Here is a 13,441-nt window from a genome sequence, read left to right as displayed (position 1 = left end):
TATAGTGCAATTTATTATTGTTATATACAATTATATACAATTTATTATTTTTGTTGTTGTTATTTTGTTGTTCCAATTATTAAACTGTTCTTATCTCAACCCACAAGTTTTCTTACTTTTTCTCTTCCGATTTTCTCCCCCATCCCACCAGGGGGGAGGGTGAGCGAGCGTCTGTGTGGTACTTCATTGCCAACTGGGGCTAAACCACAACACATATGTAATATTAAAATGTGTCAGATTTAAAATTTGCAACTTTTTGCTTTTTATGCCTGGGTTACTTTTTGTTGAAACAGTTGTTGAAATCCAAAGACCACAATTGTTGAAATGCAAATGTACCACTACTATCTGCATATCATATTTACTGTCAAATCTTTCATTATGTCAACAGCAAGCAGTCCAAAACTATTTCCATAGATGAAAATATGGACCCAAGCCCAACAGGAGACTTTTATCCTTCTCCAAATTCACCAGCTGCTGGGAGTCTGCCATGGCATGAAAGAGATCCAGGTGAGTATTATGGGACCATTTTGCCCCAAAGTTTTGAAACATTTAATAAATCTCCACATCTACCTCTCAGTTATTGCAATAAAATGCTCCTTTTAAATGATGCTTTCTAAGAGAATCTTGTTTTTTCTATGTAGTATATTTGTTGAGGTTTTTTTAATGTAATTAAAGAAACAGCAATCAAAGGTGCATAGTATGAAAAGTCACATAACTTTTCCCACCTGGTTGACTGTAATACGGTAACAAAATATTGCAAATGAATCACAGAATGGTTGAGATTGTCAGGGACCTCCAGAGGTCGTCTGGTCCAATCCCCCTGCTCAAGCAGGGCCAACTACAGCCAGTACCCCAGGACCATATTTAGATGATTTTTTTTTAATATCTCCAAGGATGGAGATTCCACAACCTCTCTGGGCAACCTGTTCCAGTGCTCAGTCACCCTCACAGTGAAAAAGAGTTTCCTGATGTTCAGACAGAACCTCCTGTGTTTCCGTTTGTGCCCATTGCCTCTGGTCACTGGGCACCACTGAAAAGAGCCTGGATCCATCTTCTTTGCACCCTCCCTTCAGGTATTTCTATACATGGATAAGATCCCCCTGAGCCTTCTCTTCTCCAGGCTAAACAGTCCCAGCTCTCTCAGCCTTTCCTCATAGGAGAGATGCTCCAGTCCCTTCAATCATCTTCGTGGCCCTTCTCTGGACTCTCTCCAGTACGTCCATTATCTCTTGTACTGAGGAGCCCAGAAGTGGACATAGGACTCCAGGTGTGGCCTCACCAGTGCTGAGCAGAAGGAAAGGATCACCTCCCTCAACCTGCTGGCAACACTCCTCCTAAGGCAGCACAGGATGCTGTTGGTCTTCTTTGCGGCAAGGGCACATTGCTGGCTCATGTTCAACATGGTGTCCACCAGGACCCCTAGGTCCTTTTCTGTCAAGCTGCTTTCCAGCCAGGCAGCCCCGCATATATTGGTGCATGGGGTTGTTCCTCCTCAGGTGCAGGACTTTGCACCTCCTCTTACTGAACTGTATGAGGATCCTGTCAGCCCATTTCTCCAGCCTGTCGAGGTCCCTCTGGATAGCAGCACAACCCTCTGGTGTATCCACCACTCCTCTCAGTTTTGTGTTATCAGCAAACTTGTTGAGGGTACACTCTGCCCCCCTCATCCAGATCATTAATGAAGATGTTGAACAGGATCAGATCCAGTATTGACCCCTGGGGTCCACCGCCTCCATCTAGACTTTGTGCCACTGATCACCACCCTCTGGACCTGGCCGTTCAGTCAGTTTTTCAACCAGCCTCAGTGTCCAAGCCCGTACATCAACAGCTTCTCTATGAGGATCTTATGGGAGACAGTGTCAAAGGCCCTACTGAAGTCCAGGTAGACAATATCCAATGAAGTAATCTATATTGTGCATATTGTATAAAAGATCATTACAGTGGGATTATGAATAAAATACCTTGAGTAAAAAAAGCAAGGTGTCTCCATACTTTACTAGGATAGCAATAATTTACTCAGCTGATGGAATTTTATACTGATATAGCCTCTTGTGTGTGGATTTAGTCCATACTGTATACCTATAATGTGTCTCAGAATAGGCCTAAGGCTTTCTCTTAGGAGCCCTCATGTAGCTCTGGGGGGCTACATCTGTATGTTCAAGTGTGCTGATATGTTTCTGTGCTTTGGATAATTGGAAACAAAGAACGTGTTTGGAGAAGAAAATTGACGGCCAAAAGAGTAAATTTCATTGTCATAACTTTCTATGTTTCATGAACCTTAATGTCAGTGCAGACTTTTCCCTCCTCCTTGTCATGCGAAAGAATATTCGGACATATAGGCATTTCTGCACTGGTTAGTTTAACAGGTCCTTATGTTTGAGGTTCTGTAGGGTGTGGTTTGGGTTTTTTGGTTTTGGGGTTTTTTTTAGAATCTGAAATATCTAGCTCAATGTGTAAAAGTGAAAAAGATATGCAGTTCCTTGCTTTTTGCTCTTCCTGACGTTTGCCGCCTTCTCGACACACTGCTCACCATTCCCCTCACCTCTTTGGTTTTAGTTGACTCTTTGTGGCACTCTTGGTTTTTATCTTGTCTTAGGAGTTTTTTGCTTATGTCTTTTCTGCCTTCAGGCTTTCTTTGATCTTTGTGTACATGGTAACATGTGTTCAGCAATTTAATTCAGCTGTATTTTTTTTTCACAATACTTGGTCTGTTGATACTCTTTTTAATCTTTTTCTCCCAACTTTCATATTTTAACTCTGTATTTCATTACTTGAATATAGGAGGAGTCCATTTATGTTCTCATCATTAGGCTGTCTTTTTGTTAGCTTCCTTTCTCAACAAGTTGTTTCAAGACTAGGTTGGTTTGTTTTTCTTCCTTTTTCTGTACGTCCCTTCTCATGGGTCTACTGTATTTTTTTAATGTGTTTTCAGCATTAAGTGCTAAATTTAAAAAATGTAGCCTGTGGCTTTATGTAACCAGACATAAAAACAGCAAGGCAACAGAATTGTTCTTCAGCCCCTAGAAGGTGTCCTAGTGTCCTAGAAAACATTCTTCTTTGTGATTGTGGTCTCTTTTGCCTTCACACTTTTATTGCCATTTTTAATGAGACAGTATTGTACTTCTGCTTTTGTTGGGGGGGTGTTAAATAAATCTTTGTGGTTGTGGGAAAAATAGTCCAAGTGTTCTTCTCAGAAGTGGCCTCTGCATATCCCCATTTGTGAAACACAGTTCTCTTGTGCTGCTGAGTGAGCTATAAGGGCTTCCTAGAAATGCAGTGCCTCTTGGACTGCCTGTGCCCCAGTTCAGCTGAGCCAGATTTTTATAGTTGATCTCTGTAGTCTCCAGCTATCTCAGTTCCTTCTTATCCACTGGTCATTTTTGCTGCAAAGAACTATGCTCTATGAATAGACTCTTGGCTTGTTTGCTTTTTACTGGCCTTCTTTATTTTAATAGTAGCAAACAATTTTATCGTTCAGGTTGATTAAGTAGTTTTACAAAGAAACCTTTGCCATTAGGTAGGTAGATTTTTGGACTGAAACTTTGGCCCTCTTTATGTTTCACAAACCAGAGAACTCTGAAAAAAGGGAAAGAGAGAATGAAAGAGAGACTTGAATTAATGTATTTCAACATATTTCTGCTTGTAGGAGCTAGGTCGACATTCTTCCCTGTATATCGTATTCTACAGCATTGCTAGGTGTAGTGGGCGTTTATATCTCAGACCCTTGAACACTTGGCAGTGAGGTTATCTTTGACTGAGACTTTGAGGCATTTTATTTTGTCTGTCCTTTAAGATGTTTGACCCTTCCTGTGAAGGAACAGGAATACCACTGTCTGTTTTGGAGACCATTATAGTTGGGAAGCATAAACCTTTTGTACTTAAGCATCTATGTTTGGCTCCAGTATGGCTCTGAGGCTATCATACCACAGAGGAAACATGGTAAGGTAGTGATTACCAAGATCTCTTGAGACCTGTACTCACTAGGAAGTGGCATGTGTCACTTCCTGGCATGTTGTCATGTCAGTTTTAGATGCCTGACATCATCTTTATATTTGAAAGACCTTTAAACTAGGTTCGAAGAGGAGGGGACAGATAAAATCAGGCTTACTAGTGACAAGCTATGGGATGGCATGACAATGTTTGAGGGACAGTGTGCTAGTGAGGGCTTTCACTCTGCTCTATGATGTACTGAGTACACTGGAGTGCATTTGAAATGTTTATACACTAATGCACGCAGTATGAGGAATAAACAAGAGGAACTAGAAGCTTTGGCTCAGTCCCAGAGCTACGACATCATTGGCATAATTGAGAATTAGTGAGAAGAGTCCTGTGACTGGAGTGCTGTGATGGATGGTTATAGGCTCTTCAGGAGAGATAGGCAGGGCAGGTGAGGCAGACAGGTAGCACTGTATGTAAAGGAGGGGTTGGACTGCACAGTGCTTGCAGTTGAGGACGACATGGTTAAGAGTCTCTGGGTAAGGACTGGGGGAAAAGCTAAGAAGGCGGATGTTGTTGTGGGAGTCTACTGTAGATCACCCAGCCATAATGATGACACCGATGTATTATGCTGTAAGGAATTAAGGGAAATCTATAGTTCAATTGCCCTTGTCCTTATGGGCAACTTCAAATTCCCAGATGTTAACTGGGACTATCACACAGCAGACATGAACAGGTCCAGGAAATTCCTGAAGCACGTTGAAGCATTTTGATACAGGTACTAAGGGAGCCAACAAGGAAAGGTGCCCTCCTAGACCTGCTGTTCGTAAATAGAGATGGTCTCATGGGTGAAGTGATGATTGGTGGCTGTCTTGGCCACAGTGATCATAGAATCATAGAATGCATCATCAAGTCCAAATCCCCTGCCATGGGCAGGCACATCTTTCACTAGATTGGGTTGATCAAAGCCCCGTCCAACCTGACCTTGAACACTTCCAATGATGGGGCATCTACCACCTCTCTGGGCAACCTGTTCCAGTGTCTCACCACCCTCATCGTAAAACATTTCCTCCTTATGTCCAGTCTAAACCTACCCTCTTTCAGTTTAAAACTGTTGCCACATGTCCTGTCACTACAGACCCTGGTAAAAAATCTCTCTCCACCTTTCTTATAAGTATTGAAAGGCTGCAATAAGGTCTCCCCAGAGCCTTCTCTTCCCCAGGCTGAACAACCCTAACTCTCTGAGCCTTTCTTCATAGGAGAGGTGCTCCAGCCCTCTGATCATTTTTGTGGCTCTCCTCTGGACCCACTCTAATAGGTCCATGTCTTTCTTGTGCTGGGGACCCCAAAGCTGGATGCAGTACTCCAGGTGGGGTCTCAGGAGAGTGGAGTAGAGGGGGAGAATCACCTCCCTCGACCTGCTGGCCACGCTTCTTTTGATGCAGCCCAGGATACGATTGGCTTTCTGGGCTGCGAGTGCACATTGCTGGCTCATGTCCAATTTTTCATCCACCAGTATCCCCAAGTCCTTCTCCTCAGCGCTGCTCTCAATCCATTCATCCCCCAGTCTGTATTGATATTGGGGATTGCCCCGATGCAGGTGCAGGACCTTGCACTTGGCTTTGTTGAACTTCAGGAGGTTCCCATGGGCCCACTCCTCAAGCCTGTCCAGGTCCCTCTGGATGGCATCCCTTCCCTCAAGCGAATCAACTGCACCACTCAGCTTGGTGTCATCTGCAAACTTGCTGAGGGTGCACTCAGTCCCACTGTCTATGTTGTTGATGAAGATATTAAATAGTATTGGTCCCAGTACAGACCCCTGAGGGACACCACTCCTTACTGGTTTCCACATTGAGCCACCGAGCCATTGACTGTAACTCTTTGGATGCAGCCATTGAGCCAATTCCTTATCCATCTAACAGTCCATCCGTCAAACCCATATCTCTCCATTTTAGCGGCAAGAATGTTGTGGGGGACCCTATCAAAGGCCTTACAGAAGTCCAGATAGATGATATCTGTAGCTCTTCCCTTGTCCACCAACGCAGTCGCTCCATCGTAGAAGGACACCAGATTAGTCAGGCATGATTTGCCCTTGGTGAAGGCATGTTGGCTGTCTCTAATCACCTCCCTGTCTTCCATATGTTTCGACATGTCTTCCAGGAGGACCTGTTCCATGATCTTACTGGTCAGGGAGGTGAGGCTGACTGGTCGGTAGTTCCCAGGGTCTTCCTTTTTACCCTTTTTAAAAATGGGCGCGATGTTTCTCTTTTTCCAGTCACTGGGGGCTTTGCCTGACTGCCATGACTTTTCAAATATGATGGAGAGTGGCTTGGCAACTACATCTGCCAGATCCCTCAGGAGCCTGGGATGCATCTCGTTGGGTGCCATGGACTTGTGCATGTTCAGGTTCCTCAGGTGGTCTTGAACCTGATCTTCCCCTACAGTTCCCCCAGTCCCTGCCCTGAGGTTCAGGGGCTTGAGAGATGTGGGAAGAGAGATTACCATTGAAAACTGAGGCAAAAAATTGTTGAGTACCTCAGCCTTCTCCATGTCGGTTGTCACCAGCTCTCCCGTCTTATTTACCAGAGGGGGTACATTTTCTTTAATCTTCCTTTTCTGGCCAACGTACCTGTAAAAGCCCTTTTTATTATTCTTCGCATCCCTTGCCAAACTGAGCTCCAACTGTGCCTTAGCTTTCCTGATCCCATCTGTACACTCCTGGGCAGTATCCCTATATTCTTCCCAGGATGCGTGTCCCTGCTTCCATTGCCTGTGCATTTCCTTCTTACACTTTAGTTTGACCAGGAGGTCCTTATTCAGCCATGCTGGTCTCCTGCCTTCCTTGCCTGATTTCTTACACATGGGAATCGAGAGCTCTTGCGCTCTAAGAAAAATGTCCTTAACAGAGCTGCCAGCTCTGTTCAGCTCCTTTGTCCCTGAGGGCAGTTTCCCAGGGGAAGTTCCATCATGAAATGGTTGAGTTTAAAATCTTTGGTGATTTTGTTTTCAAATCAATGTTTTTATCAATGACCTGGACACAGGAGTTGAGTGCACACTAAGTAAGTTTGCCGACAATACTAAATTAGGAGGAGCTGTTGATCCCCTTGAGGATAGAGAGACCTTACAGAGAGATCTTGATAGATTAGAGCACTGGACAATCACTAACCATATGAAATTTAACAAGGACAAATGCCGTGTTCTGCACCTGGGATGGTATAATCCTGGATGTACATATAGACTGGGAGACAAGAGGCTGGAGTGCATCCCTGCAGAAAGGGATCTGGGGGTTTTGGTTGATGGTAAGCTCAATATGAGTCAACAATGTGCCCTGGTGGCCAAAAGGGCCAACCATATCCTGGGGTGCATTAAGCACAGTATAGCTAACCGGTTGAAAGAAGTGATTGTCCCACTATACTCAGCACTGATGTGGCCTCACCTCAAGTACCGTGTGCAGTTTTGTGCTCCACAATATGAGAAGGATACAAAAATATTAGAATGTGTCCAAAGGAGGGCACCAAAGATGGTGAAAGGCCTAGAGGGCATGACTTATGAAGAGCGGCTGAGGATACTAGGTTTGTTCAGTTTAGAGAAGAGGAGACTGAAGGGTGACCTCATTGCTGTCTACAACTTCCTCATGAGGGGGAGTGGAGAGGGAGGTGCTGATCTCTTCTCTCTGGTGCCCGGTGACAGGATGCGAGGGAATTGCTTAAAGCTGCATCAGGGGAAATTCAGATTGCATATTAGGAAAAAGTTCTTCACTGAGAGGGTGGTCAAGCACTGGAACAAGCTCCCCAGGGAAGTGGTCATGGCCCCAAGCCTGTCGGTGTTCAAGAAGTGTTTGGACAATGCTCTTAGATATATGGTTTCACTTTTAGGTTGCCCTGTGTGGAGTCAGGAGTTGAACTCAATGATCCTCGTGGGTCCCTTCCAACTCAGGGTATTCTATGATTCTATAGTTGCAATAATACTAAATTCCATTTAAACCAAATCCAATAAGCCAGCAGGGAGCCATGAAGGCAAGTCTGGAACTCAGCTAAATGGTCAGCCCTGGCTTACAGTGGAGCACTAGATCCCCTGCAGACATTGTCACTGCCTGCCTGTGAACCTCTTTCAAAGCCTATTACTGCCTTCAGGTCTCCAAGGCATGGGATGCGTCTTGTGGGCTCACAGAAGTATGAAACTTTTGGTATGGTTGGCTATAATTATGCCAATAGAATAAAACATGGAGAAAAAATATTTTATTTTTTTTACTCACAAGAAATGGTCCATTTAACTTCAAGTAATGATTGCCTGGAAAGGTGATGGAGCAAATAATCCTGGAAACGTGGTGACTGGGAATAGTAAGCATGGATTTTGTGGTGGGTTAGCCTGGCTAATGGCCAAATGCCCATCCAGCCACTCTCACTCCCCCTCCTCAGCAGGACAGAGGGAGAAAATAGGACGAGAAAGCTTGTGAGTCAAGATAAAGATTGCTTACCAATTACTGTCACAGGTGAAACAGACTCAACTTGGGGAAAATTAATTTAATTTAGTGCCCATTAAAATAGATTTGGGTAGTGAGAAACAAGAAGACAAACATTAAAACAACATGTTTCCTCCCCCACTTTCCCAGGCTAGGTTTCACTCTTTCCCTCCAAACTCCTCTCTTCTTTCCTCCTCCCTAGTGGTGCAGGGGGGATGTGTATTTACAGTTAGTACATAAAAGCGTCTCTCTGCCACCCCTTTCCTCTCACACTTTTACTCTATTCCAGCATGGGTCCTCCACGGGCTGCAGGGAACATCTGCTCTGCCATGGAGCACCTCCTTCTCCTCCTTCTCTGACCTTGGTGTTCCCTCTGTTGTTTCTCAATCTGTTTTCCCCTCCTCCTCTGCATGTCCAGTGTTTACTGCCTTTTCTTAAATATGTTTTCACAGAGGCGCCACAAACTTCTCTGATTGGCTCAGCTTTGTCCTGTGGTGGGTCTGATACTGAGCTGGCTGGAACCATCTGTGTCTGGCACAGGGCAGCCCCATACCTTTTACCTCTTCCCATAGAGGCCACCACTGCAGCCCCCGGCTACCAAAACCTTGCCACATATGCCCAATACAGATTTACAAAGGGGAAATCATGCCTGACCAACTTCATAGCCTTCTATGTTGAAATGACAAGCTTGATGGATGAGGGGAGAGTAGTGCATGTTGCTTATCTCCCAACTTTAGTTAGGCTTTTTCATATCCTCATAGAAAAAACTAATGAAGTATGGACTAGATAAATAGACTGTGAGGTAGATGATTGAAAACTGACTGAACTGCCAGGCTCGGAGGGTTGTGATCAGTGACATCATGTCCAGCTGGAGGCCAGTCACTAGTGGTGTACCCCAGGGATCGATACTGGGGCCAATACTGTTTAACCTCTCTGTTAATGACCTGGATGAAGGGGCAGAGTAAACCCTCAGCAAGTTTGCTGATGACCCCAAATTGGAAGGAGTGTTTGATACACCAGATCAGTTTTCTGCTATTCAAACAAACCTCAACAGGGCAGACAAATGGGCTGACAGAAACCTCATGCAGTTCAACAAAGGGAAATGGCAAGTCCAGCACCTGGGAAAGAATAACCTCATGCACCAGTATATGCTGGGGGCCACCCAGCTGCAAAGCAGCTTTATTGTAAAAGACCTGGGGGTTCTGGTGGATAACAATCTGAACACGAGTCAGCAATGTGCCCTTCCCACAAAAGCCACCAACAGCATCCTGGGCTGCATTACGAAGAGCGTTGTCAGCAAGTCGATGGAGGTTATACTTCCCCTCTACTCAGCACTGGTGAGGCTGCATCTGGAGTAACGTGTCCAATTCTGGGCTCCTTCATACAGGAGAGACATGGACATACTGGAATGACTCCAGTGCAGGGACACAGGGATGATTAAGGGACTGTAGCATCTGTCATACAAGGAGAGGTTGAGAGCTGGAACTGTTTAGCCTAGAGAAGAGAAAGCTCAGGGGGAATCTTATCAATGTGTATAAATCCTGATGGGGCAAAGAGGATGGAGCCAGACTCTCCTCAGTGGTGTCCAGTGACAGGACCAGAGGCAATGGGCACAAATTGAAATACAGGCAATTCCACTTAAACATAAGAAAAAAACATTTTACTGTGTGGGTGACCAAGCACTGGAACAGGTTGCCCAGAGAGGTTGTAGATTCTCCATCCTTGGCAATATTCCTTGGCATTTCCTTGACTGGACACAGTCCTAGGCAACCTGCTCTAGTTGACCCTGCTTTGAACAGGGGTTTGGATTAAATGATATCCAGAGGTCCCTTCATATCTCAACCATTCTGTGATTATGAATAACACATTAGATTACAGTGTGGCAATCAGTAACTTCATTGCAAAGTTTGCTATTACATTCAGATGAAGAAGAAAGTTGCCACTCTTCAGGATGGGAGGTTTGTAGGAAATGGATGCAGAATTGTCACCTGCTGTTCTTGCAAGTTACCTTGCCATAGTTTCAGAGTCATTTTAGTGGGAATAAATGTAAATTTAAACAGAAAGAAACTCTTTGATATTGCAGTTAATTATTTACATGTCATGCAATACCATTAAATAACTGTTGAGCATTAAGTCTGTATGTCCTGTCGTACTGTTACACATTTTTTGAAACTACTCTGGGATATGGCTTTTATGTGCATATATTCAACTTTAAACCTATACTCTGACCCCCACATCCTCCATTTTGCCCTGTTTTATGATACATTTGTTTTACTCAACTCATTAAAAAATTAGAAAAATATTAATTTTAAGAAATGTGTATGCAAATTTCAAAATATCCTAATTTAAATAGCAATGCAGTGGAATTATGCTTTTTAAATGCTAGTGTATATATTTTTAAAATTTGAAGAACTGTATTGAACTGTTTTACTTTTTATCAGTAAAAATGAGGATACTTTAATATAATCAAGATATTTAGTTGTTCATCTCTTCAGAATATTGGAATATTGGTAGATGAAAAATTAGATATGAGCCGTCAATGTGCGCTTGCAGCCCAGAAAGCCAATCGTATCCTGGGCTGTATCAAAAGAAGCATGGCCAGCAGGTTGAGGGAGGTGATTCTCCCCCTCTACTCTGCTCTCCTGAGACCCCACCTGGAGTACTGCATCCAGCTCTGCAGCCCCCAGTACAAGAAAGACATGGACCTGTTAGAGTGGGTCCGGAGGAGGGCCACAAAAATGATCAGAGGGCTGGAACACCTCTCCTATGAAGAAAGGCTCAGAGAGTTGGGGTTGTTCAGCCTGGGGAAGAGAAGGCTCTGGGGATACCTTATTGCAGCCTTTCCATACTTATAAGAAAGATGAAGAGAGACTTTTTACCAGGGCCTGTAGTGACAGGACAAGGGGCAATGGTTTTAAACTGAAAGAGGGTAGGTTTAGACTGGACATAAGGAGGAAATGTTTTACGATGAGGGTGGTGAGACACTGGAACAGGTTGCCCAGAGAGGTGGTAGATGCCCCATCATTGGAAGTGTTCAAGGTCAGGTTGGATGGGGCTTTGAGCAACCTGATCTAGTGAAAGATGTTGTCATGGTTTAACCCCAGCCAGCAACTAAGCATTACACAGCTGCTCGCTCACTCTCCCCCAGCAGGATGGGGGAGAGAATCAGAAGGGTAAAAGTGAGAAAACTCATGGGTTGAGATAAAGACAGTTTAATAGGGAAAGCAAAAGCTGCACACACAAACAAAGCAAAACAAGGAATTCATTCACTACTTCCCATTGGCAGGCAGGTGTTCAGCCATCTCCAGGAAAGCGGGGCTCCATCATGCATAACGGTTACTTGGGAAGACAAAACGCCATCACTCCGAAGGTCCCCCCCTTCCCTCTTCTTCCCTCAGCTTTATATGCTGAGCATGATGTCATATGGTATGGAATATCCATTTGGTCAGTTGGGGTCAGCTGTCCCAGCTGTGTCCCCTCCCAACTTCTTGTGCACTCCCAGCCTACTCGCTGGTGGGGTGGAGTGAGAAGCAGAAAAGGCCTTGACTGTGTGTAAGCACTGTTCAGCAACAACTAAACCATCCCTGTATTATCAACACTGTTTCCAGCACAAATCAAAAACATAGCCCCATACTAGCTACTATGAAAAAATTAACTCTGTCCCAGCCAAAACCAGCACAGATGTCCCTGCCCATGGCAGGGGGGTTGGAACTATATGATCTTTAAAGGTCCCTTCCAACCCAAACCATTCTATGATTCTATTATCTTTATGCAGTTGATCATCCACAGCAATAAAAAGCATCCTACAACTTGTCTGTATCAATGTTTTTGTTATTTGATATTCTGGGACATATAAGGACACATAGATAGAACCCTTCTATGTTTATGAAAGGAAATGCTATTGAGGTTAATAAATCTGTTAAAATTTGAGGACTGTAAAGAGCAACAGACTGACAATAGAATTCAGTACTCTGGAAAGTTTGCTTGTAGGTGAGGATTAGAAGGTTGATTTGCTTGCCCAGTCTAAAGGATTTCTGGCTCTCATGAGTCTGGCTCTCACAGTCAGCTGAAAGTTCTTGCATCACTTTCCTCTCTTAGGTATCACAATACATTTTGAACATTGGAAATAAAATAATGAAATTGAATGGAAAGCATTAATAGAGAATGACAAATAAAGTAATTCAGTTGATGCTTTAAGAAATTGATTCCCATTTTGTCATAAGTTTCCTAAAGTGCAATATTGTCTAGGTGTTTTCTCTCCAGCTGTAGTACTGAAAATAGCATGGCAGGAAACTCTTCAGTTTTCTTTTCTTAACTCTTTCACCACTCATCACCAAACATAATGCAATAAAATGGTTTGCCTGCTGGAAATGGCAAGAAAGCATAGCATGCTTTTTGATTGTCTTTGGGCATGGCTGCTGGAAGGGAAACCAGTGTCACAGTTTGATAGACTGGATTACCCAGTATCAGAGGTGTGCCTGTGAAAATATTCTTGGAGCTGAATAGATTGATTTGAAGATGGGAGATTACTGAATGTTTATATGTTGAAATATTTTGCTCCAGTATAAAATTTACATATAAAAATATTTGTTCTGAAGTTGATGTAAAAGCAAAAATAAAATTAAGATAATATTTTTAAACTTGAAGAGAGTCTCTCTCTTCAAACTGTCACCCAGTATGTTTATATTTTCACCTAAGAGCTCACTCTCTCTCTCTCTCTCAAAAGAGAATGTACATGCATTATAACACCTAGGATTTCTATACCTGTCTCAGAAAGGTACCAAGTAAACTGATCAGGAGTGTTCTGATGATTTTCAGCCCTAGAAAACATTGATTTTTCAACATTTAATTTTTCATGGAAATAAATCCATTTCATCAGCAAAAAGATATTAGGCGGGCTTTTCTTTTGTCTCAGATGAAATTTATGGTGAGGAAGAAAGAGACTCTAGATTAGCTAATAAACCAGTGGTCAGCACATTGACATGAAATATGGAAGAGCTAGACTCAAAGCCTGATCTCTGCCTGATGTTGAACAGGAATACA

At 43.5% G+C, this 13,441-nt stretch overlaps 1 protein-coding gene across 1 annotated transcript in view; it reads left to right on the top strand.

Annotated features, from left to right (window-relative positions):
* LOC142402969 (nuclear factor 1 B-type-like) overlaps positions 1-13,441 on the top strand; it is a 186,238-nt gene that overhangs the window by 134,148 nt on the left and 38,649 nt on the right. Inside the window, exon 7 of the mRNA XM_075488997.1 lies at positions 389-507. Coding sequence (XP_075345112.1) covers positions 389-507 — 119 coding nt within the window. The remainder of the gene's footprint in view (positions 1-388; positions 508-13,441) is intronic.

Source organism: Mycteria americana, assembly GCF_035582795.1.
Source record: "Mycteria americana isolate JAX WOST 10 ecotype Jacksonville Zoo and Gardens chromosome Z unlocalized genomic scaffold, USCA_MyAme_1.0 Scaffold_18, whole genome shotgun sequence".
In the NCBI taxonomy this organism is placed as follows: Eukaryota; Metazoa; Chordata; class Aves; order Ciconiiformes; family Ciconiidae; genus Mycteria; species Mycteria americana.
Note: the sequence above shows the minus strand (reverse complement) of the source record. Positions and strands in the feature narration are given on the sequence as shown.